This window comes from Neofelis nebulosa, chromosome X, assembly GCF_028018385.1.
Source record: "Neofelis nebulosa isolate mNeoNeb1 chromosome X, mNeoNeb1.pri, whole genome shotgun sequence".
NCBI classification, from domain to species: Eukaryota; Metazoa; Chordata; class Mammalia; order Carnivora; family Felidae; genus Neofelis; species Neofelis nebulosa.
In genome coordinates this window covers 126,644,569-126,671,681 of record NC_080800.1, presented here as the reverse complement: position 1 = coordinate 126,671,681, position 27,113 = coordinate 126,644,569, and the positions used below count along the sequence as shown (strand labels likewise).

Sequence of the window (27,113 nt, the reverse complement as noted above, 5' to 3'; positions counted from 1 at the left end):
TGAGTGGGCGAGACCCAGCCGCTGTCTCTGCAGAGCCTCCCGGTCTCCACAGCGAGCGTGTGGCAGTGGAGACCCGGTTCACCGCGTGTTCGAGGCCAATCTTTCCCGCTTCTCTGCCCAGGGACCTCTCTTCTTCCTGTTGTCACTCCCGCTGGCCCCTCTATCTTGGGACGCAGAAGTGGGAGAATGGGCTCTGCAGTCAAACAGAGGCGAGTTCAAACCCCAGCTGTGCCATTCACCTTCCGGGTCATTTTGGTGAAGTCGCGAGACCCGTCTGACTTTCGGTTTCCTCATCTGGGAAATGGGGCCCTAGTGACAGGCGGAGGAGCAGGTGAGCAGAAACTCGGCACGGCGCCTCCCCACCCCGGCTGCATGACCTCCCTTCTGGACCACGGGCTCCTCGCTTGCAGTGAGCATCACAAGAGAACGTTCATCATAGGGGGTGGGAAGCACGCAGGACCACTGGAGGGGCCCGAGACCACCGCCTCCAAACAGGCTCCCACGAGACAGAGAGCACGAGTGGGAGAGGGGCACTGCTGTGCTCTTGGGACTTGAGTTCCCTCGTCTGTACTGGCGTCTAATGATGGACTTCCCCGGGGTGGGTGTGTTAAATAAACGTGCTAACACACGAAACGTGCTTCCGACAAGGGCAGGCCCGTGGCAGGGCTCAATGAATGCTATTTCGTGTCGTGACTGGTGACCGCGGGCACGGTCCGTGGAGACTGAACCCACCATCGTGCACTGAGGGGGGAGCAGACTCACGGGGCTGCGTCCTCTTACCTCCCTCCTGCCAATGCCAGCACGGCCACCAGCCTCAAACCCCACCCTCCTGAAAGGAGCAAAGGCTTCGGGGCTGGAGGAAGAGGCTGGTAACTGTTTGGGGTGAGTGGAGAGGCAGAGGTGGCCAGAGAGGAGAGAGGCTGGGCCTATCAGCGGTGGGATCAGAGCAGGCAGGAAGCAGATAGCAGCTCAGTGCCTCATGGAAAACACCCCCCTCCTGGGCGCCCGCCCCCGCCCTCCTTACGGAGCTCCGGGCCAACTGGCCTGGTGCCCACAGCCTCCTCCCTGCTCCCCGCAAGGGCCGGGCCAGTGGCAGGAGAGCGCCGCCATCACCCCACCCCCCACCCCAGGCTCTGGGTCTACCACCGCCCAACCCTGGGCCCCTGGCGCCCCTGGGGTGGGGTGGGGGGCGGAGCTCCCTTGGCTCCTCCCTCCGAGCAGCCCTCCACCTGCACGCCCCAGACTGACCTCCTCACCGGTCTCCTTCTAAAGACCCCTAGAGGGGCGTCTGCGGGGGCTCAGTCGGTTAAGGGTCAAGCATCCACTCTGGATTTCCGCTCAGGTCACGATCTCACGCTTGGTGGTTTCCAGCCCCGCACTGGGCTCTGCGCTGCCAGCACGGAGCCTGCTTGGGATTCTCTCTCTCCCACTCTTTCTGCCCCTCCCCTGCTCGCTCTCTCTCTCTCTGTGTCTGTCTCTCGCAAAATAAATAAGCTTAAACAAAATAAAAGACCCTTAGAACATGGCATCCAGACAGTCACTGAGGGCAGGGCTCCAAGCCTCCCCTTCCGGGGGACGTGGAAGGGGGATGGGAACTTCAGGCCAGGATGCCCGGCCCCCTCCCACGCGGGCCTCCTGCATGGCTTGGAGGGTCTCGAGAGGCTGAGCTGAAGGCCCCGGAATGCTTCATTGGGCAACAGGCATGCTCATAAAAATACCGTGGCCACCACGGCCGCAATCTGCCATCTGGGCCCTAGGCCTTCCTTGCCCTGAGGCCGGCTCGGCTCACTCCGGAATTGCTGCGCCCTCCGCCTCCCATCTGAGGTCGCGGCCAGGGGGGTCGTGGGGGGGGGGGGCGGCGCGCAGGGGAGGAACTTCTTCCCGGGCTTCCAGTGCAAGGCTGCAGAGAGAGTGGGGCCGCCGGGAAAGGTCGAGATGGGGCCAATCCCCACCACAAAGAAATAAAACACGGGCCTGGGAAAGCTGGCAGGGAGCTGGAGGAAAATCTAGGAAATGAGAGGTGCGGCTCCGGGGGCTCCCTCTCCGCGACCTCCTGGCCCCTGGGCTCCGGGCTGCCTGCGCCCCTGGAGCGTCCTTGGTGGGCTGAAATGGAGGCCCGCGGGCCCCACTGGACCGGATCGGGGGCCTAGGATGGGAAGGATGCGGGAGAGAGCCCAGGGCCTCAGGAATCTTGTCCCTTGGGGTTGGGGAGCGTCCAAACACCCCACGACCAGGGTGCGGCCGGGACCCGTTGCGTGTGGGTGCCCGTCGCTCATCAGCGCCCTCGAGGGCCGGGAAAGGGTTGGGGATGTTTCCCCAGCCGACTCCTCTCTCCACCGCCCAGCCCCGCGCCCCGGGGGCACCCCGGCCCCGCGATCCCTGCCCCGAGCCAACACTGCAGCGCGGGCGCCCGGATGCGGGGCACTCCCGGGCCAGGGACTTCGGGACTGTGGGCGCAGGTCCGGCGGGACCTGGCGGCGGGGGTCTCCCGGAGGTCCCGCGGAGGGCGGGGACCACAGGGGACTCCCAGCCCGCGCCGGGCTCGGCAGCCCGGCTCGGAAGCCGGGGTCCGCGGAGACGAGGGGCGAGGGCGCGGCGGGGCGGAGCGGGCGGCGGGGGAGGTGATCTCACTCCCTCCTCCCCCGCCTCCCCTGCGCTCCCCTCCCCCTCCCCTGCGCGCACGCCCGCCCCGCCCCGCCGCCGCTGCCGCCGCAGCATCGGCATCGCAGACGCGCTCCGGCAGCGGGTCCGAGGCCGGCGTGCGCGGAGGCTGGGCGGGCAGCCCGAGCGGCGGCCGCAGCGCAGGTAAGCCGGGCAGGCCTGCCCTCGCGCCCCGGCTGCGGCTGCGGCGTCCCCGGCCCCCCGTCCCCGGCCCTGACAGGCCGGGGTCGGGGGACGAGAGCTAGGAGCGCCACACGGCCCTGCCCGCAGTTGCGGGCTGGGCGGCTGGAGCCCCACCCAGGCCGGGCACCGGGCTCCGGGCCCCACGGACGGGAGCCGGGCGGGGGAGGGAGGCTGGGAGCCGGAGCCCGACAGGTGAGCGGTACCTGGGCGACGCCCAAGATGCCGATCTGGAGAGGGACACCAAGCGGGGAGTCAGGCAGGGCCCGTGCGGGCAGGTGGGGGGCCCAAGTTGGCACGTCCCTACGGGTGTGTGCGCGTGTGTGAGAAAGGGAGCGCGGTGCGGGCCGAGTGACCCCCCATCGGCCGCCGTGGGGTGTGGCCCTGGGCGTGGCTGCCCCTCTTACCCAGCCGACGGCTCTGTTTGGCTGAAAATCCCGTCGCCTGCGTGGTAGGGGCTGGCCTAGGCTGCCCCTGCCATGGGGGAGGGGTGAGGACGGGGCAGGGCGCTGCCCGGCCCTCCGCCCCGAGGCGGAGGGGTGGGGAAGGGGGGCTTTGTTCTCCTCCCTCTTCTTTCCAAACCTCAGCCTGGACTCCCCGGGGCTCCCCTGCGAAAGCCTGACCCGGGACCGGGGTCTCCTCCTGCGGAGGCACAGGGTGTGTCCGCGGCCTCAGTTTCCGCAGGCTCTTGTGGCTAAGAAAGGGCGCACCGTGTGAGGTCAGCCCAGGCACCAACAGATGGGCGGCTGTGCACAGGGGTGTAGAATGCGGGTCTGTGGGGGACAGGTGAGGGAGGGAGGGTCTCATTGGCTCGCGGCTAGGGATTCTGGAAAGCAAGGTGCCCATGGCGATGTCCCTGCCCACTGCGGGTCTTTTGCCAAGTCTTTCTATCTCGGTTCAGTTATGGGAGGGGCCTGCAATTCCTCCTCCCCCCTCCCTAGGGTCGATTTTGGGGATCTCTTGGTTGGTAGGGGTTGCAAAGAGCACCGTAGTGCAACCTGCCGCCCCCTACAGGGTATCTGGAGCCTGGCTCCTCACTGCCTGTCTGTCTTCGGGAGGCAGGCCCAGGGCCATCTGCCAGCCCCGAGGAGTCGCAGGCCTGACACCCCCTCCAAGTAGGTGCCCTGCTTCCAGTTAACTCCACCCAAAGGGCAGGGGCTTCTGGGCAACCCAGTGCCATCTCTGCTGACTCACGTGGCCCTGACAGTGAATAAGCCAGTCAGCCTTTCTTCCCACAAACTGCTGCCGAGCTTCGTGTTTCTTGTCCCTTACGGGGTGGCTGCGGCAGGGGCCCGTCGGGGCCTCTCTCTCCCGATCAGCTCCTTGCTACGGGCGGCGGGACTCGGTCTGGCCCAGCCTCTCACCTGGCACTGCACCCAATGAAGCACCCACACGCGCACCCCTGGGCTCCCCAGCCTCCAGGGGCTCTTGGCTTTCTACGGCCACAAGGCAAGTTGGCATCGGGGCTGAGACCAGCGGCGCCCTCTGGCTCCTCCGTCGTTTCTGTTTGCTGCTTTCTCGTCCTTCTCTCCCTACTCACTTGTGTCTGTGTGTGCGCGACCCCAGAAGTAATGCATCTTACTGTGGAACGCTTGAAATATACAGAAAAGAACAAAAGAAATTAAGGAGCGCTGGTGATCTGATCACCGCTCAGCACACCCCGGCCTCAGTCTCTTTGCTTTGCTACGGGCCGCTCCCCAGAGGCTCCTCCCCCAGCCCCCCAGCCCCCTGCAGAGCACCGAGTGTGCAAGTGTGTGCACGGCGCGCCCCGAGGCGGCAGGGTCCCCTTCCTGCACAGTGATGAGCTCCTCCCCGGTCGGGAGCTCCGTGGCCGTGGTGTGGACGGTCATTTGCTGGGCAAGTGCCCACTTGGGCCAGGCTCCGTGCCACTGATGGAAAAACCGGTAACAAACCAGCCCAACACCATCTTTGTCCTCAGAGGGTACGAATTGCTTTTCTTTTTTCCTTTGTGACTATCTGAAGGGAAAAGGGAAGCGAGGAGTGACGGAAGGCCTGGTCCAAGGTCTACTCCAGTGGGCAGGGGCATCTGGCTGTTCTCCTGTTAAGCCTCTTTCTGCCGCTGGGGTGGGTGCCTTCCATGGCACCCACTTGGGCAGTGCCTGCGGGGGAGGCTGGAGGGAGCAGCCCTGCGTGCCATACCTGCCACTCTCCAGCCCAGTGACTTGGGACCCTCGGTCCCTTCCCTGCTTTGAGTCTCAGGCCTCTTGGCTATCACATTCATCTCCAAGGTCCCTTTCAAGACCAACGTCTCTGGGGCCACTCTAAATGGCACAGCTGGAAAGCACGTCTCGGGGCCCTCTTCTGAGCAGTGAGGGCCGCATGGCCTCGCGGAGAGGCCCAACCAGGCCGTGCCAGTCACGCATCAGTGCCAGGCCAGCCTCCAGGAGAGCCAGGGCAAAGGTGATGGCAGCTTTTGCCGGACCCCCTTCTTGGGCAAAAGATTGAACAGTTTTGGGATGAGGGGGATGCGTTTCCAGGGCTGTCTGGGGGCCTGGGGAGGGGCATGCGCTGGGGGAGAATGGAGTAGAGATGGGGGTCCGGTGCAGACCTCTGCAGGAGCGAGGGGGGAGGGTGACAGCCCGAGTGCAGTCCCAGGGGCCCTGCCCCACCCTGTGAGTCAGACAATGGGGGAGGCGGCGGGTCTGATCCCCCCTCTAGGGTCACAGGCTGGCAACTGTCTTTGCCCTGCCCGCTCCTGCCGTGATTGGGAAGGCCAGGCTTGGGTCCCTGGGTGGGGCCCGCTGGGATGGGCCCTCAGCAGGCCCTGCCCTCCAGTCTTTCACCCTCCTGCTTGCTCTGACTTGCCCCATTCTGGATGCCTCCCTTCTTCTGCCCTCCCCCCACCCCCCCTTGCGCTCTCCTTGCCAGCCACCCACCTCTCCAGGTCCCCCTCCCTCTCCCCACTCAGTTGAGTTTTGCTGTGGGGAGGGCACTACTCCCCTCCTTCTCTCCCCCTTCCTCTGCCTGCCCCACCCCTCCCCTTCTGCCTATCTTCTCTCTCTGCTTCTCCCCTGCCCCACTCCCCATGGCCCTGAGCTTGGCCCCAGCTCTGAGCCTCAGCACCAGGGTGACTGCTCATGCCTTTGGGTTGGGCCCACACTGCCCGTAGGGGTCTCATCTGACCTGAGGGGTGGACAGGAGGCGCCTGCTGGCCACCAGCCAGAGGACCGGGGGTCAGGCAGTTAGCAAGGCCAGCCTGCCTTCTCCCCAGATATCAACAGGATCTTTGTGGCTTCCTAAAGGCTATGGTCAGATGGTAGGGGGGAGGGGGGTCCCTCTGCAGGGGAAGGCTCTGGGCTGCTGGCCTTTCCAGAAGCTTTTCTTTGTCCAGCTCCCCCCACCCAGGGCCTCGGGAGCCCGCCTGGGCCCTCGTGTTCTCTCTAGGTCTTGAAGCTTCCGAGGGAGCGCCCAGCCACTGTCCTGCCTCTCAGCGGCTCATGCCAGCCTCTGTCCCTAAACCCACCGAGGACGGACGGCTTTGTCAGCCTTGGATTGGGTGGAGCAGGAGGCGGCAGCGTCCTGGGCTTTGTGCACTCAGCCAGGGGGGCCTTCTGAGCCTGTCCATCTTGATGTCGGTCTGATTGAGCTTGAAGGGAGGAGATGAGTTACCGGGAGCCCCTCCCTCAGCTCTCCTGTCTAGAGCCTTCGGAGCTAGGCCCATTGGGAGAGGGCAGCCAGGCTGGATGTTTGCATGGGGGCGATGTTGGGCATGGGCGTGTGCGTAGCTTCCAGTATTCCTCTTTGCATGTGTGGGGATCATCTATCTGGTTGCATGTGTGCATTTGTGTGTGTTCGTGAGAGAGCGTGGGCACACAGATCCTTCTGTGCCCGAATGGGTCCCCTCAGATGCCCCGTGGGCCTGTGTGGGGGAAGGGGCGGGACTGATGGCGGTGGCACAGAGGCTGGCATGCCCGATGCATGACGCGCATGATATGGGGCTTCCCGCTGTGTGTGGGGGGGGTGCCCTCTGACCCCTCCCCTGGCCTCCTGCGTTCATGCCTTAGGAATGCTGAGGCCCTGGGGACAACAGAGGCCCCATTGTCTACCCCAGGCTTCCTGGGCCCCCTCTGTTCTTTAGCCCTTTGGCAGTGGGGAGCCGCGAGGGGGCCGGAGGGGCCTGGCAGTCTCTGAGCCATTTTTAGGCGCCCCCACCCGCCCTTTTGGTCCAGGTGTCCCCGGACTGGCGTATCTGAGCAGCACCTTCCCTGCACCGCCTGCCTGCTCTAGCGACAGGCCCCGTCAGCCCATAGCAATGAGAGATACGCTGTGCCCTCTAGCCTGGCCCCCAAAGCCCCCTCTAGTGCCAGGTTCATTTCTCAGGTGTGTATGGGGGGTATTCTGGTCTTGTTTTCAGCCCGCTTTCCAAAGTTGAAGGGGAGGCTTAGAGGGCATCGAGGGAGGCAGCTTTCGGGCTGTGGGCCTCAGTTTCTCCAACTGTGCATGGGAAACTTGGCTGTAGCACTGGCATTCTATGAGTCTTGGCCTCTGCTCTCCTGGGCCTCAGTTTCCCCTTCTGCACGCTGTCCCCAAGCTTAATAGAGAAAGGAATTTGCCTTCTCTTTGGATGGCGTCCTTGAATGGTGGGTCGAGTAAAGCCCAAGGCCTAGGGATGAGATGGTCCCTGCTCTGTGCTGAGGCGTGATATGGGTCACATCCTACTTCCACGTGGCCTCCTCCCAAGATTTCCATCCCTGCCCCCCCCCCCTCCATTTGCCTGCCATCTGCCTAGCAAATCAGCCCTTCCCTAGGGGACAGGACGGCTTGGAGGCCATCCTTGTCCAGGCCCCTGGCCCTCTGGGAACACACGTACACATGCCTGAGAGGCAAGCTGACCTCCCCCCTGCCAGAGTAGTCTTTGGTGGCTTTGGGAACCTCCACGCCATCTAGAACCTTACTCTTGGTGAACGTTAGTGCCAGCTCTGTGACCTTGGACACTGTGCTCTGGTTCTCTGAACCTCAGTTCCCTAATCTGTAAAATTGGGGTAATGATAGGGCCTCCTTCTCTGGGGTGATTTTAAGGATTCATTGGGTGATGTGTGTAAACGTGCTTGGAAGAACCCTGGCGTGTGGTAAGTGGTATCCATGGATTTATTTAATAAAATGGGGCACCTGACTGAGACACACACGTGAGGGGGTGGAGAAAAGCTGTTCTGGCCGCAGATGGTTAGATGCCCCCTTCCTTTCCCAGTGGAGACGGTCTGTTCTCACTGCTCTCCCATGAAGGGTTAACCTCTGTCCCACCCCTTCCTCATCCTTTAAGGAGAATGGTCCATTACAGGTGAGCTGCTGTTGCCTTGGAGACTGCAGCCTTGAGGGGGCTGTGGGCTCACTCTGGGGAGTGCCTTGGGAGGGGCGAGGCGGTGGGAACCACAGAGGACAAGGTGGCAGTCCTTTAGCACTTCCAGGCCCCAGATACCTGTGGGGGCTCCCACCCAGCAGCCTCCTTTATGTATTATCTAACCCATTAGGCTGCTGCAGGCAGACAGGCAGGCAGGCAGGCAGGCAGGCAGGCTTTCCTCTCCGCTGCCAGTGGAGGGAGTTGGGCTCCATCTCCATGGAAACCCGCCAGCCACAGCCTGGGGGGGGGAGGGCGAGGAGGAGCCTTAAAGGAACACAGTGCGTAGGGTGGAGGTGACACCCATACCCTCATATACGCACCGACGGGCTCAAAGGCCCCCACCAGCCCTTCTGGCAGACAGCCCGGGCATGGATGCCCCCATGCGCTCACTCCCCGAGCCTCAAGGACGTGGACCCAGCACCCACACCCTGACCGTCTCACACACCTGGGGCACTGAGCCCCAGCTGAGCCCCCAGCCCTGCCCCTGGTGGGCCTGCCGGGCCATGGGAAGCTGCCATTCTCAACAGACATTGAGCTGGAGGGCCCTCTGGCTACGTGCCCCTGGAGGGACTCCATTTCTGTCAGATGGGAGGGACACGGAGGACCCTACACAGGACCTGGGCACTCACTCACGCGGGACACCCTTGACGCGGGGCACCCTTGAAGGTTCGTGAGGGGTGTGTGTGTGTGTGTGTGTGTGTGTGTGTGTGTATGGTCAGGGAGTCAGGGAGGAAAGCAGCCACCCCAGATCTCAGCTTCAACCCACGACCTTCCAAGTCCCCCTCAGTAAGAGGACAGGAGGCCAGAGGAGAAGACTCCCCAGGGGACCCAGGGACTGAGGGTGCAGCAAGGGGCGTGGCTCCTCTGCCGCCCTGAGCCCTGAGTGTCTGTGCAGGCTCCAGCGGACGTCAGTCTGCCTCGGTGCCTGCCACGCCCTTTCTTCTTGCCTGTGCAGTGTGGTGTGTCCGGGGGGATGGGTTCCCAGCTAGACCCACTCAGGATCAGCCTGCCTTTGTTGTGCATCGCCCCAGCACAAAGTGCGGGCATGCACACGGACACTCACGGTTGTGCCTGGAGACGTGTGGGCGCCTACCTCCAGCCGGGCGGCTGCTCACTCTGAGTGCTTCTCCCTTCCTGCCGTGGGGGTCCCCACCTCCTCCAGGAGGGCCAGCCAGCAGTGGCTCATTCATCTTGCCTTACAACTGTCTCCTAGCCCCAGTGCCACAAGTGGCCAGGGACCTGCTGCTCTGTCTCTGTTGTTGTGGGCTTTGTCTCTCTGGTCCTGGCTCAACAGCTTCTCTGCTGTTTGTCTCTCTGCCCTGCCTGTCAGTCCAGCCTGACCTCTAAGCCCAAGAAGCCCCCATACTCGGGCCCGCCTCCTTCCTCCCTCCCAGTCCCTTGCCTGGCATGCCCCCCCCCCCCAGGGACAAGGACACTCAAGGAGGCACCACCACGTCTGTGCACATGTGCACGCACACACACCACTCACTCACTCTTCTTGCTCTTTGGACCATTTCCCATCAGGGCTTTCTGCGGCCACCTCTCACCCTTTGTACTCCTTTTCTCTCGCCCTTTCCCCGATGCCGGTCTCTGTTGCTAGATTTCTCCGTCTTGGTTACCGTGGTAGTGGTCCAGCATCCTGTCTTTGTCTCCCATTCCCTGCCCTCCCTCCCCCAGCCCCTCTCCTCAGCCTCTCCTGCTCCCTCCTGCCTCTTTCTCACCCTGTCTGTCACCCTTCAGTCTTCCCCAGCCCATCCCCACCCCTCGCAGACGTGGCCTTGGCTCCATCTGTACACCAGCTTGTGGAACACTCTCGCCTTCTTTGCCCCTGGAGGTGCTGATGGGGGTTGGGGGGCCTGCTGAGCCGACAACCTGAGCTGCTGGCTCTGTAATTGCCTGAGGAATGATGAGAGATCAGAGACCCAGCAGCGGTGGGAGGGGAAGAGGCAGAGCCCCCTCCCAGCTGTCAGGGGCCTCAACCTTCTGGCTCCTGCCTGTCTGAGTTCCCCGGGAAGGTGGCAAGCTGGGTGGCAAATGCCAGGAGACTAAAAGAGGTTGGGTGTGAGACTGTGGGACATCGGGATGGGGCAGAGAATGGGGAGCCAGGGGCTCAGAAGTACTGCATTTTCCCTGCATATACATCCAGGGCATATATGCTGAACCCGATTCTGGGAGCCTAGATTTTGAGGACAAAGACGAGTTCCCATGACCGTGATCATCATTCCAGCAAAGGGAGCTCCCTGGCCTCCTCTGTGCAGGAAGGCCCTTCTTTGAGCTTCCCCTAGCTGGTTTCTCTCCCCTCCCCCCTTCTAAGACTAGAGTGCTCAGAGCTCCCAAGGTTGTCGTTTGATCGCCTGCCCTCTGATCTGAGTCTCCTACTGTTTCCTACAGGCCTTGAAGTGGAGGCCAAAGCCGCCTGGGACCCACCCTGCTTGTCCGGGCTTTGTGGGGGAAGGTGGGGGCAGAACAGGTCTGCTGTTTGCTCCTTCCTTCTGGGCCCCAGCTCAGTTCTTGCAAGTTGGGAACTGGCCTCGCGTTCGCCACTTCCTGCCCTCTGAGTCCTTCTCTTGGCCTTCAGCCCATCCATGTTGACCTGTCCTGGTGCTTCTCCACCTCCCCCTCCAGCTGTTCACCACCATCCATTTCCCCTACTGAGTCCCCAGGCAGTCTATTGAACTCCCCACTCTTGTCGGGTCCCCTTACACTAAACCAATTTATGTCTCCTAGTCCCTTCCTGACAGAGTCTAGATGCCTTAGCATGGCATTCCAGGCCTCCCTCCCCTCCTCTTCAGCATTCTGGATGAGGCCTCGTCCCCCTTTGATAAGGTGTTGGCTGGGCACAATGAAGATGTCCAGTATGGTCTTGGAGAGTGCATCCAGACCCCAGCTCCAGCCTCCAAGCTCTCTGTCAACCAGCAACCTACTCTTACCCCACCTGCACTTTCTCTCCTTGCCTCTTTCTCACACCCCTTCCTGTTTGGAGTCAAAGACAGCTGTCTTCTTGGGAGTGTGTTTCCTCTTGTAGTCATGGCAGAGAATCCCCCCCCCCCCCCGCTTCCCTGGGCCTCTGGTCTTCAGGGCTTCTTGCATGCAGGGAGAAAGTGGGTATGGCTGGTGTCACTTGGGCTGGGGTGAACACATCTAGCAGTTGAGCCCTGAAGACTCAGAAAAAGACCCGGGCCTGCCAGACACATGAGAGGTGACAGAAACACTGTCTCAGAGCTCCTCCTGACCCTGGCTTGGAGCATCTGGAAGGGGAGAGGCCACAGTCATCTCTATTGCCTCCCCCCCCCCGGGGCATGAAGGACAGCAGAGAGGTGTTCTCCTACTTCCCTTCCTCCTGCCACATCTTGAGGTCAGGTTTCCTTCCCCCTTCTTCCATTTCCTCAACCTGTTCTGTGAAATGCCACCTTCCCGGGCCCCTTTCCTCCCTTCCCAGTCCCCACTTCCCAAGACCTCCCTGTCCCCCACCAGCTTTGTAGGCCTGAACACCACCCAGAGATCAGTTGGCTCTGAAACCCACAGCAATGAGACCGACGAGAGTTCTTCTCTACATACACGTGCACTCATGCTTGTGTGCACACACAGAGATAGCAGACACGAGGATTCATCCCCCAGAGGTACAGACACACAAGAAGACACACACATGCTCTCGTGTGCACATGCAGCTATCTAGACCCATGCGTTGATTCTTGCAGACACACACCCCCTTTCCAGAAAAGACATATACAAATGTGCTCCTGCATGCACACGCACAGTCACATAAATACTAATGTGTATATTTGGCTACATGCCCATCCACATCCACACTCATGCACAGAGTGGCCTGTGGCATGCCCAGGGGAGCTGATTGGGGCAACAAGTTGATGCTGAAGAGACAGCTGGTGTGGAAGCACAGACGGAGAGGAGAAAGGGAATGAAAGGCAACCTGGAGGCCTAACCAGTGCTAAGACTTCTAGGTTTCTCCCTCCAAGGTGCGGGGGAGGGAGGGATGGGGGAGCTGGCCCACTGGGGGCGGGGCGGAGGGCGGGGCCAGGAGCCCGGGCTCGCCCAGATGTTAGTCACTAAAGTCGTCCGTTCTCTCCTCTCTCCTCCCCCACCCTTCCTTTCCCTCCTTCCCTCTCCCAGTGCCCCCACCCCTGGCTCCCACCCCAAGCCGCCCACCAGCCCCCTTCCCTCCGGCCGGAGCCTGAGCCGAGCCCGGCCGGCTGTGCCGTGCCGAGCCGCCGGCGCCGCCGGGAAGATGGCCGTGTCGCTGCGGTACTTGTGGCCTCTCCTTCTGTGCAGCCCCTGCCTGCTCATCCAGATCCCCGAGGAATGTGAGTAGCTGGAGGGAGCCTTGACGCCTCCCTTCGCCGCCGCGCTGGGCTCCTCTTTTATCTTCTGCCTCCTCACCTTCTGCCGGCTCGGGACCCTCCCCTCTACTTTCCTGGGTACAGAGTGGACAGGAGGTACCCCGGACCTCTGGAGAGGACAGGGTGGAAGACGCGGGGTGTGTCAGCACCACGGACAGGGGACCGGCGCGGGCGGGGGAGGGCGGTTTCAGGACCACGGACAGCGGGCTCGGCGCCGGAAGGGCCCCCGCGGTGCTCTCCCTTGGCCCGCTCTCCCCCACCCTCCCCCGGTGTTGTGGCGGGCGGGAGAACGGGGCCGGCCCCCAGTCCTGGGCTAGCTTGTGCAAAGGCCTGGACTCAAGTTTTGCCCTGTTTCTGACCTGAGTGATCTCATCTTCGGCCTCTGGTAGCTCTGTGTGTGAACTGCCACAGGACAAGACACTTTACAAAGGCCCAGCAGTTTTGTAAATCCTGACGATTGGGTGGGGCTGAAGGGGTGAGACTGCTGGAGCTTTCCGTCCGTGGAGGGTCGTGGGTAGGTGTGCGGGTGTTAGGGAGTATGACTGGAGGCTTGTGACAAAACATGAGTATTTGTGTATGCTTGTGAGTTGCACAGACAGTATATTTGGTGTGTGTGGATGTGTGTGGTTGTGATCGACTAGGTGTGGCTATTGAGTGTGATTTTGATTTCCCACATGGGTAAGTTTGTGAGTCGCTGTAACTGTTACTTGTTGGTCAGGTCTGTGAAGGTCTGCAGGTGTTTGTTAGCATTTGATTATAGTGGGTCGTGTGTGCATGTGAGCTGGGGCCGTCTGTGAGTACCCATTTGTGTGTGGAGTCTGTGTCACCGTGATGACGTTTTCTCCCCAGTGTGAGCAGGAAGTGTAAACACACTGCTGTGAGTGGCTGTTGGGCTTGTGTGAGGGGCATCTCGCAGGGCAGCAGCATTTGTGTATCTCGAGCCTGCTCCTTGGTGGCTCCAGTCCTTTCTCCCTCACCCTGCCACCTTTGTCTCTGAGCCCGGACCTGGGGGAGGCCAGTGTCACTGAAAGATGGGCCGGGGGCTGGCGCTGGGGAACACTGTCTATGCCAGGAATGGGGCAGGGGCTGAGGGAGGCGGGCTTGGAGGACACCTGGTGCTGGGGGGAGGCAGCCGAGGGTTTGGAGGAGGTGGAGAGGGACGGATGGGACAAAGGGTGGGGATGTCCCCTGGGATATGCACACGGAGGTACGTGCAGTCGTGCCTGTGCCGATTCCCCGTGGCAGATGGACATAGATGCACACGTGGGTAGACACAGACGAGCCACCTGTATCCAACCAGGCACAGATAGACAGACGGGGCAGAGCCCCCGGAGAAGACGCATAGGAGGCACACACACACACACACACACACACACACACAAACGAGGGGTTTAGACACAAAGGAACAGAGTCATCCATACACACAGAGGCAGGTGTATGGTACTGAACGGAGGCACACGCACAGCCTTCAGACATACTCTGCCAAGACACACCCATATGCAAACACACTGACACACAAACGTCCTGTGCGCGGTACACTCCCGAGCATTCACATGTGTGCCTGGACTCACACACATGTGCTCGTCCTCCTTCCCCTCCGTCTCCTCTTGGTCGCTTTTCAGGCCTCACCCTGGGCACCCGCCTGGCCTGCCCTGCTGCCACAGCGACGGGGCCGTCTGGCCGGGTGTGTCCGTCTGTGGAGGGAGGGGCAGGGAGAGTTTGGAGAAAGAGAGAAGTGGGCCGCTCTGGGCACCTGGTGCCGCCCTGTTGGAACCTGCCCTCCAGCTAGAGCTGTCTCTCTCCCTGCCCCTGGGCCCCTTTGTCTCTTTCCCCGTCTTTCTCCGCCCAGGCGATTTTCTCCATCCCGGTCACTGTCTCTTGCTCTAGGCTGCCTGTACTGGCCCCTCCCCAGCCCCGGACTCCCTCTGCAGTGTCCCCCGGGAGCCTCCTCCTCTCTCCAGGGGACCCGCGACTGAGGTCTTCTGCAGAGACAAAGCTTTCAGAGGCTGTGCACTCCTGCCTTCCCCGTCCTGCCTCCCCGCCTCCTCTCCCCTCCTCACAGCCGCCCTGGCTGGTGCTGGGCCGAGTCCTGTGGCAGGGAAGCAGCAGCTCTGGCCTCAGCCCCGGGCAACTTGGTGGCCGTTGCCCGGGAGGAAGGAAGGGGAGAAAGAAAAGACTGGAGTCAGCCCTGCAGGCAATGGAAACTCGGATGCAGCCAGGCCTTTGGGAGGGTTTCGCAGGGCTGGGGGGGGGAGAGCGGGGGCAGCCGGGCTCTGAAGGCTGGGCCTGGGTAATTGAAAACACTGAGCTGTGCTAATTGGATTAGGAGGGAAGTGGGCTGGAGCGGGGGAGGGTGCCCTGGATGCTGGGCTGCCTTCCTCCCCACCTTCTGGGGGGGAGGGGGGTCAGTTCTGCACCTCCGCCCGCAGGATGCAAGCATCTGTCCAGAGGGCATTCCTTGTTAAAGGCACGAATTTCTCCCTGTGTGCTGGGGCCGCAGCCTAGCCCACCCCGAGACGGTCCTGTCCTTCTGGGCCTTGCTCTGCCCCATAACCCCAGCCTGGCCTGTGCCCCCTGTATGACACCACCCGTAGCCCCCTTTCCCTCCATCCCCTTCCCCAGGGGGTCTGCAAGTGTCAGCATTTCTCTCTGCTCTCTCCCTTGCTGCCCTTGCTGCCCGGACTTCTTAGATGAAGGATACCGTGGTAAGTCGGGGGAGGGGGGGGGGAGTGTTTCCCAGGCCCGGGGCGGGAGAGGCGGGGAAGAGGGGTGCCAGCGAGTCCCCCTGCCGCACATGCTCCACTTCTGTGAGCCCTGTGCCCCGTGCGGGTCGCTGCGTTTTTGGGCTCTTGGGTCCTCGTCCCGCTGTCTCACCCGTGGGCCATCTTTGTTCTGTCTCTGCCCTGGCCTGGGTTTTCTTGTACCCTCTCCTGCTTCTTGTCGCCACTGCGTCCTCTCTGCTCCCTCTGTCCCTGTGACCTCCTGGTTTCTGTCTCTGGCTTCATCTCTCCCTCAGATGTCTTTCTTTGTACTTTTTGTGGCTGTCCTCTCTGTTCTGTCCCTTTCTACCTTTGTGCCGTGTCCCTTTCTCTCCCTCTTTTCATGGCCCACCCGCCTGTGGCCCAGCCGGGTTGTTTCCAGCTCGTTCTTCCTTGCCCCCCACCTCCGCGGCCTTGGGGCCTCTGAGGGTTTCAGACCGTGCCTTCCCTCCCAGTGGGACGGGGGTCGAGGCCGTGAAGCCAGCCAGACCCCATCCTCACCACCTCTTCCCTATCCTGTCCCCAGTGATGGAACCACCTGTCATCACCGAACAGTCTCCACGGCGCCTGGTTGTCTTCCCCACAGACGACATCAGCCTCAAGTGTGAGGCCAGCGGCAGACCTGAAGTGCAGTGAGTGACCATCACCTTCTAAGTCCCGTTGTTCACTGCTGACCTCAGCTTCTAGTCCTCTTGCCTCCCGGGGCCGCCCAGCTTCTGCGCCCAGATGCCCCAGATCTCTCTCGTGTCCCCTGGTCCTTGCCCTGCACGGCCCGTCCCCGGGGCCCCTGGCTGCTCGCACCGTGGCCTCCAGCCTGTGCCAGCCCCTGTCCTGGGTTCCAGGGCCTTCGGCCTCTGAGCCCTTTTCTGCCCACAGGTTCCGCTGGACTCGGGACGGCGTCCACTTCAAACCCAAGGAGGAAGCGGGTGTGACCGTGCACCAGGCGCCCCATTCCGGCTCCTTCACCATCGCGGGCAACAACAGCAACTTCGCCCAGAGGTTCCAGGGCACCTACCGCTGCTTTGCCAGCAATAAGCTGGGCACCGCCATGTCTCACGAGATCCAGCTCATGGCTGAGGGTGCGAGGCACCGCGGGGGCCTGGGAGGGCCTGGGGGTACACGAGAGGGTCCCCAAACAGGTCTCAGGGAGCGTGTGTGGGGGTCCGGGCCGGGGGTGGCCACGCGCCCCCAGCTGCCGGTTTAGCGGGTGGAAGACACCGGCTGCTCCGCCGGCCGCCCGCCGCCTTCCCCCTTCACTCCCCGGCAGGGTCCTCCTGCTTCTTTGCTTTGTCCCTTTCCGCGCTGCCTTCCTGGTCCCCTCCGTCTCCCCTTCCCTGGCTTCTGCCTCTGGGCCTTGCCCCACCTCGGCCTTGCTGACCTGCTTCACTCTCCCTGGGGTCTGCTCTGCCTCCGTGTGACCCACTGCCCCCTCCGTGCCTCCGCGGCCCCATCTCCTGCCCCACCCTGGGCCGTCTCTCTCCACTGCGCCCGTCACTCTGTGGCCTCTCTCCTCTGCTCTCCCCTCCTCCCTCCACCTCCGACCCGGCCCCTCCGTCTCCCTCCTTTCTGCCCGCCAGCCAGCTCCGTCGTTATCTGTGTGGCCCTGTCCCTGGGGTTTTCCCTCTGCATTCCGTCCTCCCTGAGCTTTCTGCCTCCTGAGCATGCTCCTCTCTCCTCTCCACCCCGCGGGTTACCTTGGGAACTGTTGCCATGGTTCCTGTGTCAGGATGATGGAAGGGTCTGTGACTCCCACATCCTTCCGCAGCTCCCCTCCCCCACCGCTGCACCGCAGCCTCCCCCCCCCCCCCCGCCCGCCCCCCCAACCATCTTAGGCCTCTGGGTGGGAGCTAAGCATTGTGAAGGGTTGGCCCCTCACAGCCATCCGGTCCTCTGCGTGCGGCGTGGGGAGCCCGGAAAGGACCCCAAGTCTCTGCCTCCCACCGTGTGAACTTCCTCGCCACCTGGCCCTCTCACCCTCTTGGCCGTCCCTCCTCCTTTCCCCTGCCCTGCCCTGCCTTGACTGGGAGGAGAGTTGGGCCCCACAGTGCCAGCCTCTCTCTGTCCCTTCTAGGTGCCCCCAAGTGGCCGAAGGAGACGGTGAAACCTGTGGAGGTGGAGGAAGGGGAATCGGTGATTTTGCCATGCCACCCGCCACCCAGCGCAGAGCCGCTCCGGATCTACTGGATGAATAGTAGTGGGTGCCCACGAGCGGCTGCCGCCTGGGGTGGAGGTGTCAGTGGGTACAGCTTCCCAGACGGGGGCCTGACCTTCACCTCCTTGCCCCCCACCCGCCCCCACAGAGATCTTGCACATCAAACAGGATGAGCGGGTGACGATGGGCCAGAATGGCAATCTCTACTTTGCCAACGTGCTCACGTCGGACAACCACTCGGACTACATCTGCCACGCCCACTTCCCTGGCACCCGGACCATCATCCAGAAGGAGCCCATTGACCTCCGGGTCAAGGCCAGTGAGTCCCTAAGACTCTGATACACCCTCCTCCTCACCTGCTGTCTCACGCTCTGGCACGGCCCATCCCAAAGATCAGGCGACCTTGGTCTTCCTCCAGGATGGCTTGGCTCCCGCTTCGCCTCTGTTCGGACCCCTTCCCAGGAGGCGAGAACAGAGAAGGGGCCCTCCCTTTAACAGAGGAGGAAACAGAGGCCCTAAGGCCTCACAGGGGCATCCACCTGGCCTGGTAACTCCGTGGGTGGAGGGTGGGGTTGGCCGTGCCACCCACCCCTTTTCTTCTCCCAGCCAACAGCATGATCGACAGGAAGCCACGCCTACTCTTCCCCACCAACTCCAGCAGCCACCTGGTGGCCTTGCAGGGGCAGCCGTTGGTCCTGGAGTGCATCGCTGAGGGCTTGTGAGTCTGGGTGCCCCGGGTGGGGGTGGGCAGGCACGAGCGGACCCCTGTCACAGGCCGGGGCTGAGCAGGCTTGCGCTCTCTCTTCCACTGTGCTCCCCTCCCTCGGCCTCCCCCCACTGTGGCCCTGGACAGCCCCACACCCACCATCAAGTGGCTGCGCCCAAGTGGCCCCATGCCGGCCGACCGAGTCACCTACCAGAACCACAACAAGACCCTGCAGCTGCTGAACGTGGTGGAGGAGGACGACGGCGAGTATCGGTGCCTGGCCGAGAACTCGCTGGGCAGCGACCGGCACACCTACTACGTCACTGTGGAGGGTACGGTGCCTCTCCTGGGTCGCGCGGCCTCCCGGGAGTGACCTCCAGGGACGGCAGTGTGCAGTGCCCACTGCCACAGGGGGCGGGCTGGGGCTGGGGCTGGGGCCAGAGCTGGCCGCCGGCCGCCCCTGCTCAGGGCAGCTCGCCACCTCTCGCAGCTGCCCCCTACTGGCTACACAAGCCCCAGAGCCATTTGTATGGGCCTGGAGAGACTGCCCGCCTGGATTGCCAAGTGCAAGGGAGGCCCCAGCCCGAGGTCACCTGGAGAATCAATGGCATTCCCGTGGAGGGTGAGCGGGGCCTCGAACAGGGGCAGGGAGCTTGGGGGGCCCCGGGGAGGAAGGGGAGGATGACGAGGAGCCTCGCTGTGCCTCACTGCTCCGCCCTGGGCCTCGGGGCCTGCCTGCTGCTCACGCAGAGCTGGCCAAGGACCAGAAGTACCGCATCCAGCGTGGAGCATTGATCCTGAGCAACATGCAGCCCAGCGACACGATGGTGACCCAGTGTGAGGCCCGAAACCGGCACGGGCTGCTGCTGGCCAATGCCTACATCTATGTCGTTCGTGAGTAACCCACCTGTCCCCGCAGCCCACCGGGCAAGGCCACCAGACTGACTCGGCCAGCAGCTGCTTTTCTCCTCGCTGGGGCCCTCCACCCCATGTCTTGCCCACCCCCATCAATAGCGGTGGCTTGGGGTGGCCGGGGGCTGGGGCGGGGTGGGTGGGGGGGTGAGTGTTGTGGAGGAAGGGCGGGGTCTCGCCACCATTTACAGATGAAAAAGCAGTTTTAGAGAGTGCTCTGGCCCACCGCATGTCACTGAGCGGAGGCTCACCCTGGCCAGGATGTGCCCAAGGCCAGCCTGGTGGCTCCTCTCCCGGAGCCTCAGGGAAGACAGAGGTGGGCCAGGAAGGCTTTCAGGAAGAGGTCGACTGTCAGTGGGGCTCAAGTAATTGGTAAAACTTGGATGCCTGGGATGGGAGGCACCTCTGAGGCACGCTGGAAGGCAGAGACTCAGTCCGGCAGGGGTGGGAGTAGGGTGCAGGGAAGTACCCAAGGGCCCTCTTGGGAGAGGTTGCCCTGCTGAACCCCGCGCCTGCCCTGGGTGCTCACGGGCCCTCGCCCCACCCTGAGTCCTGCCCCCTCCCCTGTAACTACTTCTCCCCCAGAGCTTCCGGCCAAGATCCTGACCCCAGACAACGAGACATACATGGCGGTGGAGGGCAGCACCGCCTATCTCCTGTGCAAGGCCTTTGGAGCCCCTGTGCCCAGCGTCCAGTGGTGAGTGACCCTCCCGGAAGGGGGCGCCTCTAAGCCATATTCTGGCCCAGGGAGCTGGGGAGGGCGGGGAGCCCAGCCCGGTGGGGTCTGAGCCAGGCCTGCTCTGCTCACACTAGGCTAGACAAGGAAGGGAAGACCGTGCTACAGGATGAACGCTTCTTCCCCTACACCAACGGGACCCTGGGCATCCGGGACCTCCAGACCAACGACACTGGCCACTACTTCTGCCAGGCTGCCAATGATCAAAACAATGTGACCATTGTGGCTAACCTGCAGGTCAAAGGTCAGATGATACCCCCTCCCCCCCTTGCCCCCGACTGACGTGATCGACAGCTCCTCCAGGAGGGAGGGTTATGGTCTCTGGAGGACACCAGACTGACCCTCCCTTTCCACCATTGCCCCCAGATGCCACTCAGATCACACAGGGGCCACAGAGTGCCATCGAGAAGAAAGGCTCAAAAGTGACATTCACATGCCAAGCCTCCTTTGACCCCTCCCTGCAGCACAGCATCACCTGGCGAGGGGACGGTCGAAACCTGCAGGAGTCTGGGGACGATGACAAGTGCGGGCCCAGCCCCAACCCGGGCCTGGTGGAAGGGGGCAGAGTGGGGAGGGCAGGATGTCCAGACCTCTTGGCCTCATCCGTTGGGAAGCACCCCTGCTTTGAGCAGGAAGGTTCTGGCAAAAGGGGGAGGGGGGCAGCAGAACAAAAGGACAAGCGCGCGCCCTCTCCCCACCAGGTACTTCATAGAGGATGGGCTCCTGGTCATCCACAGCCTGGACTACAGTGACCAGGGCAACTATAGCTGCGTGGCTGGCACCGAGCTGGACATAGTGGAGAGCAGGGCTGAGCTCCTGGTGGTGGGTGAGTCCTAGGATAGTGTCGGGCTCCCGACCTACAGGTGTGGGGGGCACGGGCCTCTGGGCACAAGAGCCCGGGGTCACGTTGCAGGGCCTTCTCAAGCTGGGGAGGGGGGTGGCCAGCTGGTGTATGGGCCAGAGAACCCACCCTCCGTGGCCCTCAGGGAGCCCCGGGCCGGTGCCTCAGCTGGAGCTGTCTGACCGCCACCTGCTGAAGCAGAGCCAGGTGCGCCTGTCTTGGAGACCCGCCGAGGACCACAACGCCCCCATCGAGAGTAAGAGGCCTGAGCGTGGCGCCACCCACCTCCCCACAGCCACCCCGGGTAGCCTGCCCTCCTTGCGGGACCTCCGTCCTCCCGGGCCCAAGGCTCCAGGACCGCCCATCCCACAGGGCAAGCACCTGGGTTTGGGGCTCACAGTTCCTCCTGGAACTCTGAGAATGCCTGTTGCCTTGGGCGCTCCCTCCCCCTCCTCAGGGAGACCCGGACTTACAGCCCCATGTAGCCCTCCCCTCTATGCCACACGCCTAATTGCCGGCTCGCTTCTTGGCAGAGTATGACATTGAATTTGAGGACAAGGAGATGGCGCCTGAGAAATGGTATAGTCTGGGCAAGGTGCCCGGGAACCAGACCTCCACCACCCTCAAGCTGTCGCCCTACGTCCGCTACACCTTTAGAGTTACTGCCATCAACAAGTATGGCTCTGGAGAGCCCAGCCCGGCCTCTGAGACTGTGGTCACGCCTGAGGCAGGTGAGCCACCTGGGAGGGGCGCCTCCAACTCCAGGGCCCCTGGGCTCCTGCAAGGAAGGCCTAGAGAGGTGACTGTGCCCAAGCCCCTGTGCTTCTAGGTTTCCAGTGCAAGGTGGGAGGCAGGGTTCCCCCAGAGCTGCTGGCTCCCGGCTCCCAGGGCCAGAAAGGGGAGCCAGCAAGTGCCGTTCCTTCCTTGGTCCTTGGCCTTCACAGCCTCGGCAGGAGCCCATGGCTTTGATGTGTTAACACATTACTTTCCAGCCCCAGAGAAGAACCCTGTGGACGTGAAGGGGGAAGGGAATGAGACCAGCAACATGGTCATCACTTGGAAGGTGAGGGCGCCCCCCCTCCCCCTTGGGCTGAGCGTGCCCTGGGGCATCAGGCCAGGACCAGGTGTTGGCCGCGACCCCTGGCTGTGCTGAGGACCAGAGGATGACGGGACATGAGGCTGGGCTCGGGAGGGGGTCAAAGGAGGTGAGTGCTCTTGGCTCACCAGCTTCTCTGGTGCTCCTCCTCCTCCAGCCGCTTAGGTGGATGGACTGGAACGCCCCCCAGGTTCAGTACCGCGTCCAGTGGCGCCCCCAGGGGACGCGGGGTGCCTGGCAGGAGCAGATTGTGAGCGACCCCTTCCTGGTTGTGTCCAACACGTCCACCTTTGTGCCTTATGAGATCAAAGTCCAGGCTGTCAACAGCCAGGGCAAAGGCCCTGAGCCCCAGATTACCATTGGCTACTCTGGGGAAGACTGTGAGTATTGGGCTGGCCCCGCCAATGGGGGGGTGGGTGGGTATTGGGCTGGCCCCGCCCATGGGGGGGTGGGTATTGGGCTGGCCCCGCCCATGGGGGGGTGGAGCCCAAATGCGCACAGATGGCCCACACTCCTCCCTCCACGCCGGGGCTCTGCATAGAGCATATCCTAGGAGTAAGGACGTTTTTTTCCATAACCAAAGTGCCATCTTGACAGCACATTTACTGTTGATTTACCACTGTATTTACCTAGTTGGCAGCCGATATTCCAATTGTATCAATTAGTGCTGTCTTTTCCCCTGGTCCGGGGTCCAGTCCCAGATCCCCCATCAAGTCTGGTTGTCCTGCTTCTTTCTTTTCCCTGCATCTGGAGCATTACGAGATGTTAGTTTTGATCACCTGGTCAAGATCTTTCCTGATTACTCCTTTGTGTACTATTTTTGCCCTTGCGACCGACAAACAGTATGCAAGGAGAGACCCCGCACTGTGCACACACCGTGCTCATCAAACGGCCCGCCCCCCACGTAGCATCCAAATCTATCTCCCTTCTGCGGGAGGGTTCTGGGCTGGCCTCCGGAGGCCACAGGCCCTCATCCATGCCACCGGCTGTTTCCAGACCCCGAGGCAAGCCCCGAGCTGGAAGGCATCAAGATCCTTAACTCGAGTGCCGTGCTGGTCAGATGGTGGCCCGTGGACCCAGCCCAGGTCAAGGGCCACCTTCGGGGATACAATGTAAGGGTTCAAGGCGTGGGGGCAAGGGGATTCCCAGGGTGAGGTGCGAGGCCAACGGGAGTGGCAGGCTTTGGGGCGGGCCTCTGCCACCTGCTGTCCTAGAGTCATCAGGGTAGGAGGAAAGGTTCTCCATTCAGGGCAGTGGGAAGCCTGCGCCGGAGCGGGGAGGGGGTCTGCCCTGCTGGACACCTGCCGTCCCTGCGGGGCCTCCCGTCCACCTGCAGGTGACGTACTGGTGGGAGGGCAGTCAGAGGAAGCACAGCAAGAGGCATGTCCACAAAGGGCACGTGGTGGTGCCCGCCAACACCACCAGCGCCGTCCTGGGAGGCCTGCGGCCCTACAGCTCCTACCATCTGGAGGTGCAGGCCTTTAATGGCCGAGGACTGGGGCCTGCCAGCGAGATGACCTTCAGCACCCCAGAAGGAGGTGAGCTTTGCAGCCCACGGCCCTGTCCCCACCACCCCCCCAGGGCTGGCTAGGCAAGGACCTGCCACCATGTCTGTGCTCCGCAGTGCCCGGCCACCCTGAGGCATTGCACGTGGAGTGCCAGTCGGACACCAGCCTGCTGCTGCACTGGCAGCCCCCGCTCAGCCACAACGGCGTGCTCACTGGCTACGTGCTCTCTTACCACCCGTGTACGTGTGTCGTCCCGGCCGGGCTCGGCCGACAAGTAGAGGGCGGCTGAGGGGTGGGTGGAGCTGGAGGTCACGGCCAACTCCCCGTCTGTCCTCGCAGTGGATGATGGGGACAAGGAGCAGCTGTCCTTTGACCTTCCGGACCCTGAGCTGCGGATGCACAACCTGACCAACCTTAGCCCGCACCTGCGGTACCGTTTCCAGCTGCAAGCCACCACGAAAGAGGGCCCTGGAGAGGCCATCGTGCGGGAAGGAGGCACCATGGCCTTATCTGGTGAGCTGGAGGGGGCTGAGAAGGCCCCGCCGGACAGCCAGGCCCAGGATGGCCAGTCTTGGGCTGCCTCGAGGTCCCCCAACGCCCTCTTGCTCCCCAGGGACCCCGGATTTTGGCAACATCTCGGCCATGGCCGGCGAGAATTACAGCGTGGTCTCCTGGGTCCCCAAGGAGGGCCAGTGCAACTTTGGGTTCCAGATCTGGTTCAAAGCCCTGGGAGGTGAGCACAAAAGGCCCCCCGGGGGCGGTGTGGAACCAGGGCACCGCACGGCACTCCTGCTCACCTCTGCTGCCCTATCGCCCCTGCAGACGAGAAGACGGGCCCTCATCTGCCACCGCAGTACGTCAGCTACAACCAGAGCTCCTACACGCAGTGGGACCTGCAGCCTGACACAGATTATGAGATCCACCTGCTCAAGGAGAGGGTGCTCCTAAAGATGGCTGTGAAGACCAATGGCACCGGTGACGCGTCCCTCCGCCCCGGCCCCGCGCCGCGCCCCCACTCCTCCTCCCGGAATCTCCGTGCCCCCTGTCCTCCCTCCCCCCCGAGGGCCTCCCCAACCAGCCAGCTTCAAGCATGCTTCGGTCCCCTCCCGCCCCTGTGGTGTTTGCCGGCCTGGTCCTCCCGCAGCCCCGGCCAGTTCCCGGCGCAGAGGGGCTGGGAGTGGGTGTCTCACCTGGGGCCGGGTTCCGTGTCTTCCCGATCTGCCCGCAGGCCGCGTGAGACTCCCTCCCGCTGGCTTCGCCACTGAGGGCTGGTTCATCGGCTTCATCAGCGCCATCATCCTCTTGGTCCTCGTCTTGCTCATCCTCTGCTTCATCAAGCGCAGCAAGGGTGGCAAATACTCAGGTAGGCCCTGGCCTGGGGCTCAGGTGAGGGCGATAGAGCGGGTACATGCCCCCCACCCCCGGTCCCCAAGCCTCCGGCAGGACGGCATGGGCATGTCGGGGGCAGGCGGGGGGCCCAGAGGGAGCTTCTGCGCAGACCAGCAGCAAACGGCAGCCAGGCCCACGTGGGGTGAGTGGTCCACGTTGAAGACTTCCTGGCTTCTGAGCGCTGCCGAGAGAGTCCCCGGGGCCCTCGGAGCACAGGGGGCAAGCCTCGCCCGCGTCCCCAAGCCGGGGATGGGGCCCGATGTCCGGGGTCCGGCGGGGGTGGGAGGGATAGCCGGGCCTTCTCTGTGTCTCCAGTGAAGGATAAGGAGGACACCCAGGTGGACTCCGAGGCCCGGCCGATGAAGGACGAGACCTTCGGCGAGTACAGGTGAGCTGGGGGTAAGAGCAGGTGCTGGCCAGCCGCCCAGCACTGCTCTCGCCCTTATATCTGACCCTGTCTCTCTCTCTTCTCTGTGCCGCTGGGTGATGTCAGGTCCCTGGAGAGGTAAGACAGGGGCGGTGGGAAGACACTGTCAGAGCCTGATGGCAGGGGCCCTCCTGCGGACTGTGTGCCTGGGAGTGCCATCGGCCCCCGCTTGCTGGGGCTCCGCACGCCCCCAGCCCTCTGGCCCCGCAGCTCCCTATTTTTGGGAGAAGCCAACACGCCCCAGTTCGTCCCCATGCCGACGCTCAGTTTCTGGGCCTACCTGTCACCTCCCTGGCTTCCCCCCTCTGGGCTGTGGAAGGGCTACCAGCTGGACTGGCGCCCCCGTCCGGCTCACCTACAGGCCGAGCGCCCACTTGTTTCCTCGCGTCCCCCAGCACCCTGGGCAGGCCTGGGCCTTGCCCCTCTGGCGCTGTGCATGTCACCTGCCCCCCCCACCCCCACCCCCACCCCTGGTATGTGTCAGGGATGAGGACCCTTGCCCCAGTGCATTCAGAGCGCATGGAAGGCAGGTGGACCCTGGGCCAGGCCTCCTCCCTCGGGCTAGCACCTGCCGGCTCCTGCCGGGCTCTAGCGGGCAGCCTCCCACTCCTGCCTGCCCTCTGCCCCCACAGTGACAATGAGGAGAAGGCTTTTGGCAGCAGCCAGCCATCCCTCAATGGAGACATCAAGCCCCTGGGCAGTGATGACAGCTTGGCCGACTACGGGGGCAGCGTGGACGTCCAGTTCAATGAGGACGGCTCCTTCATCGGCCAGTACAGCGGCAAGAAGGAGAAGGAAGCGGCGGGAGGCAATGACAGCTCAGGGGCCGCCTCCCCCATCAACCCTGCCGGGACCCTAGAGTAGCAGGTTCCAGCCAGGCAAGGCCAGGCAAGGCCTGGCAGGGCGGAGCCTGGGGCTGGGCCACACGGGAGTCAGAGGCCAAGGCTCCCAAGCCCGACACCTGTGCTGACCTTGGGACGGAGGCTCCTTCCACTCTCTACCAGGCCTCGGCCCCCTGCTCTGGCCTTGGGCCTGTGGGAGGCTTGAAGTTGGGGGCAGAGGAGAGGAACTCACTGCCTCTGATCCCCCTCTGACTACCCGGTCCCCACTTTATTGCCAAAACCCAGCCACACCCCTTCTTGGGCACACACCGCTTTGTTCCAGCCCAGGGGCCAGTCACCCACACATCGGGAGCCTTCAGGTGCTGCCTCATCAGCCTTTGGGCAGAGAGAGGCCGTGGCTGGACAGAGAGGAAGTAGGGCTGGCCGCTCTTCACACAGCCTGGCTGGGACCGGGGACAGAACTCGACGTCCCCACCATCTGCTCCAACCAGGATGGGAGCTGGGCAAGCTGGCCACGGGTGCAGAGGAGGCCATCTGGAGAGCCCAGAGTCCCCACCTGCCAGTGTCACTCTTATCGGCACCTTCCTCCCACCGCCCACCCCGCCCCACAGCCGGCTTCCAGGAGTTCTATACACACGCTGCCTTCGGTGCCCACCAGACAGCATCCAAGTGGCCTCTGTCACTGCCAGGGTGTGGGGCAGGCACACCCCCCCCCCACTGCCCTTGCCACCGCCTGCAGCCCAGAACCCTTTAGCCAACCCGCCCAGCCCCTGTCTGAGTAGTTCCCGTGCTCAGCTTCCCCCGCCCCTCAACCTTGGGAATGTAAATACACCGTGACTTTGAAAGTTTGTGCCCTTGCCTTCCCCCATATGCCACTAGTGTGTAGGCAGATGTCTGAGTCTCTAGGTGGTTTCTAGGTTTATAGCAATTAGCTTTGATGATCCCATCCTAGGAAAAATAAAAACAGACAAAAAAAAAAAAAAAGGAAAAAGGAAAGATTGGTTCTCCCAGCTCTGCTGTGCTCCTGCCTGGCAGGCAAGGTGTCCCTCTATGCCTTTGCTTGGTCTGTTGATGAGCCCTTTACAAAAAACAAAAGAAATATATATATGTACATAAATATCAGAATTATGACAGGCAAATAAAAACCTGCACATGAAGATAAACAGTTGTCCTTTTACTGAGCACGATGC

The 27,113-nt window shown here is 62.8% G+C and overlaps 1 protein-coding gene across 3 annotated transcripts; it reads left to right on the top strand.

The window, feature by feature from the left end:
• Window positions 1-2,399: 2,399 nt before the first annotated feature.
• L1CAM (L1 cell adhesion molecule) lies at window positions 2,400-27,086 on the top strand. Of its 3 annotated transcripts, XM_058712596.1 has the most exons (28): window positions 2,679-2,805; window positions 12,329-12,519; window positions 15,246-15,260; window positions 15,841-15,946; window positions 16,191-16,393; window positions 17,386-17,508; window positions 17,615-17,785; window positions 18,073-18,184; window positions 18,320-18,504; window positions 18,663-18,794; window positions 18,923-19,066; window positions 19,670-19,781; window positions 19,898-20,064; window positions 20,187-20,343; window positions 20,522-20,646; window positions 20,807-20,917; window positions 21,195-21,392; window positions 21,654-21,724; window positions 21,915-22,137; window positions 22,754-22,869; window positions 23,094-23,295; window positions 23,382-23,504; window positions 23,605-23,778; window positions 23,879-23,998; window positions 24,088-24,240; window positions 24,494-24,628; window positions 24,970-25,042; window positions 25,714-27,086. In XM_058712596.1, the coding sequence occupies exons 2-28, from the start codon at window positions 12,444-12,446 to the stop codon at window positions 25,943-25,945; spliced, it is 3,759 nt and encodes a 1,252-aa protein (XP_058568579.1). In that variant the 5' UTR covers window positions 2,679-2,805; window positions 12,329-12,443; the 3' UTR covers window positions 25,946-27,086. The 3 variants fall into 3 exon arrangements, with proteins under 3 accessions (XP_058568581.1, XP_058568579.1, XP_058568580.1); XM_058712598.1 differs by lacking the exon at window positions 12,329-12,519 and having other exon boundaries at window positions 2,400-2,805; XM_058712597.1 differs by lacking the exon at window positions 15,246-15,260.
• The last annotated feature ends 27 nt before the right edge of the window (window positions 27,087-27,113 follow it).

Coding starts and splice junctions, on each gene's coding strand:
- L1CAM (XM_058712598.1), top strand. CDS start 2,415: ATGCGGGGCACTCCCGGGCCAGGGACTTCGGGACTGTGGGCGCAGGTC. Junction 18,185..18,319: donor GAGTGCATCGCTGAGGGCTT/GTGAGTCTGGGT, acceptor GGCCCTGGACAG/CCCCACACCCACCATCAAGT. Junction 19,067..19,669: donor TGCCTACATCTATGTCGTTC/GTGAGTAACCCA, acceptor CTTCTCCCCCAG/AGCTTCCGGCCAAGATCCTG.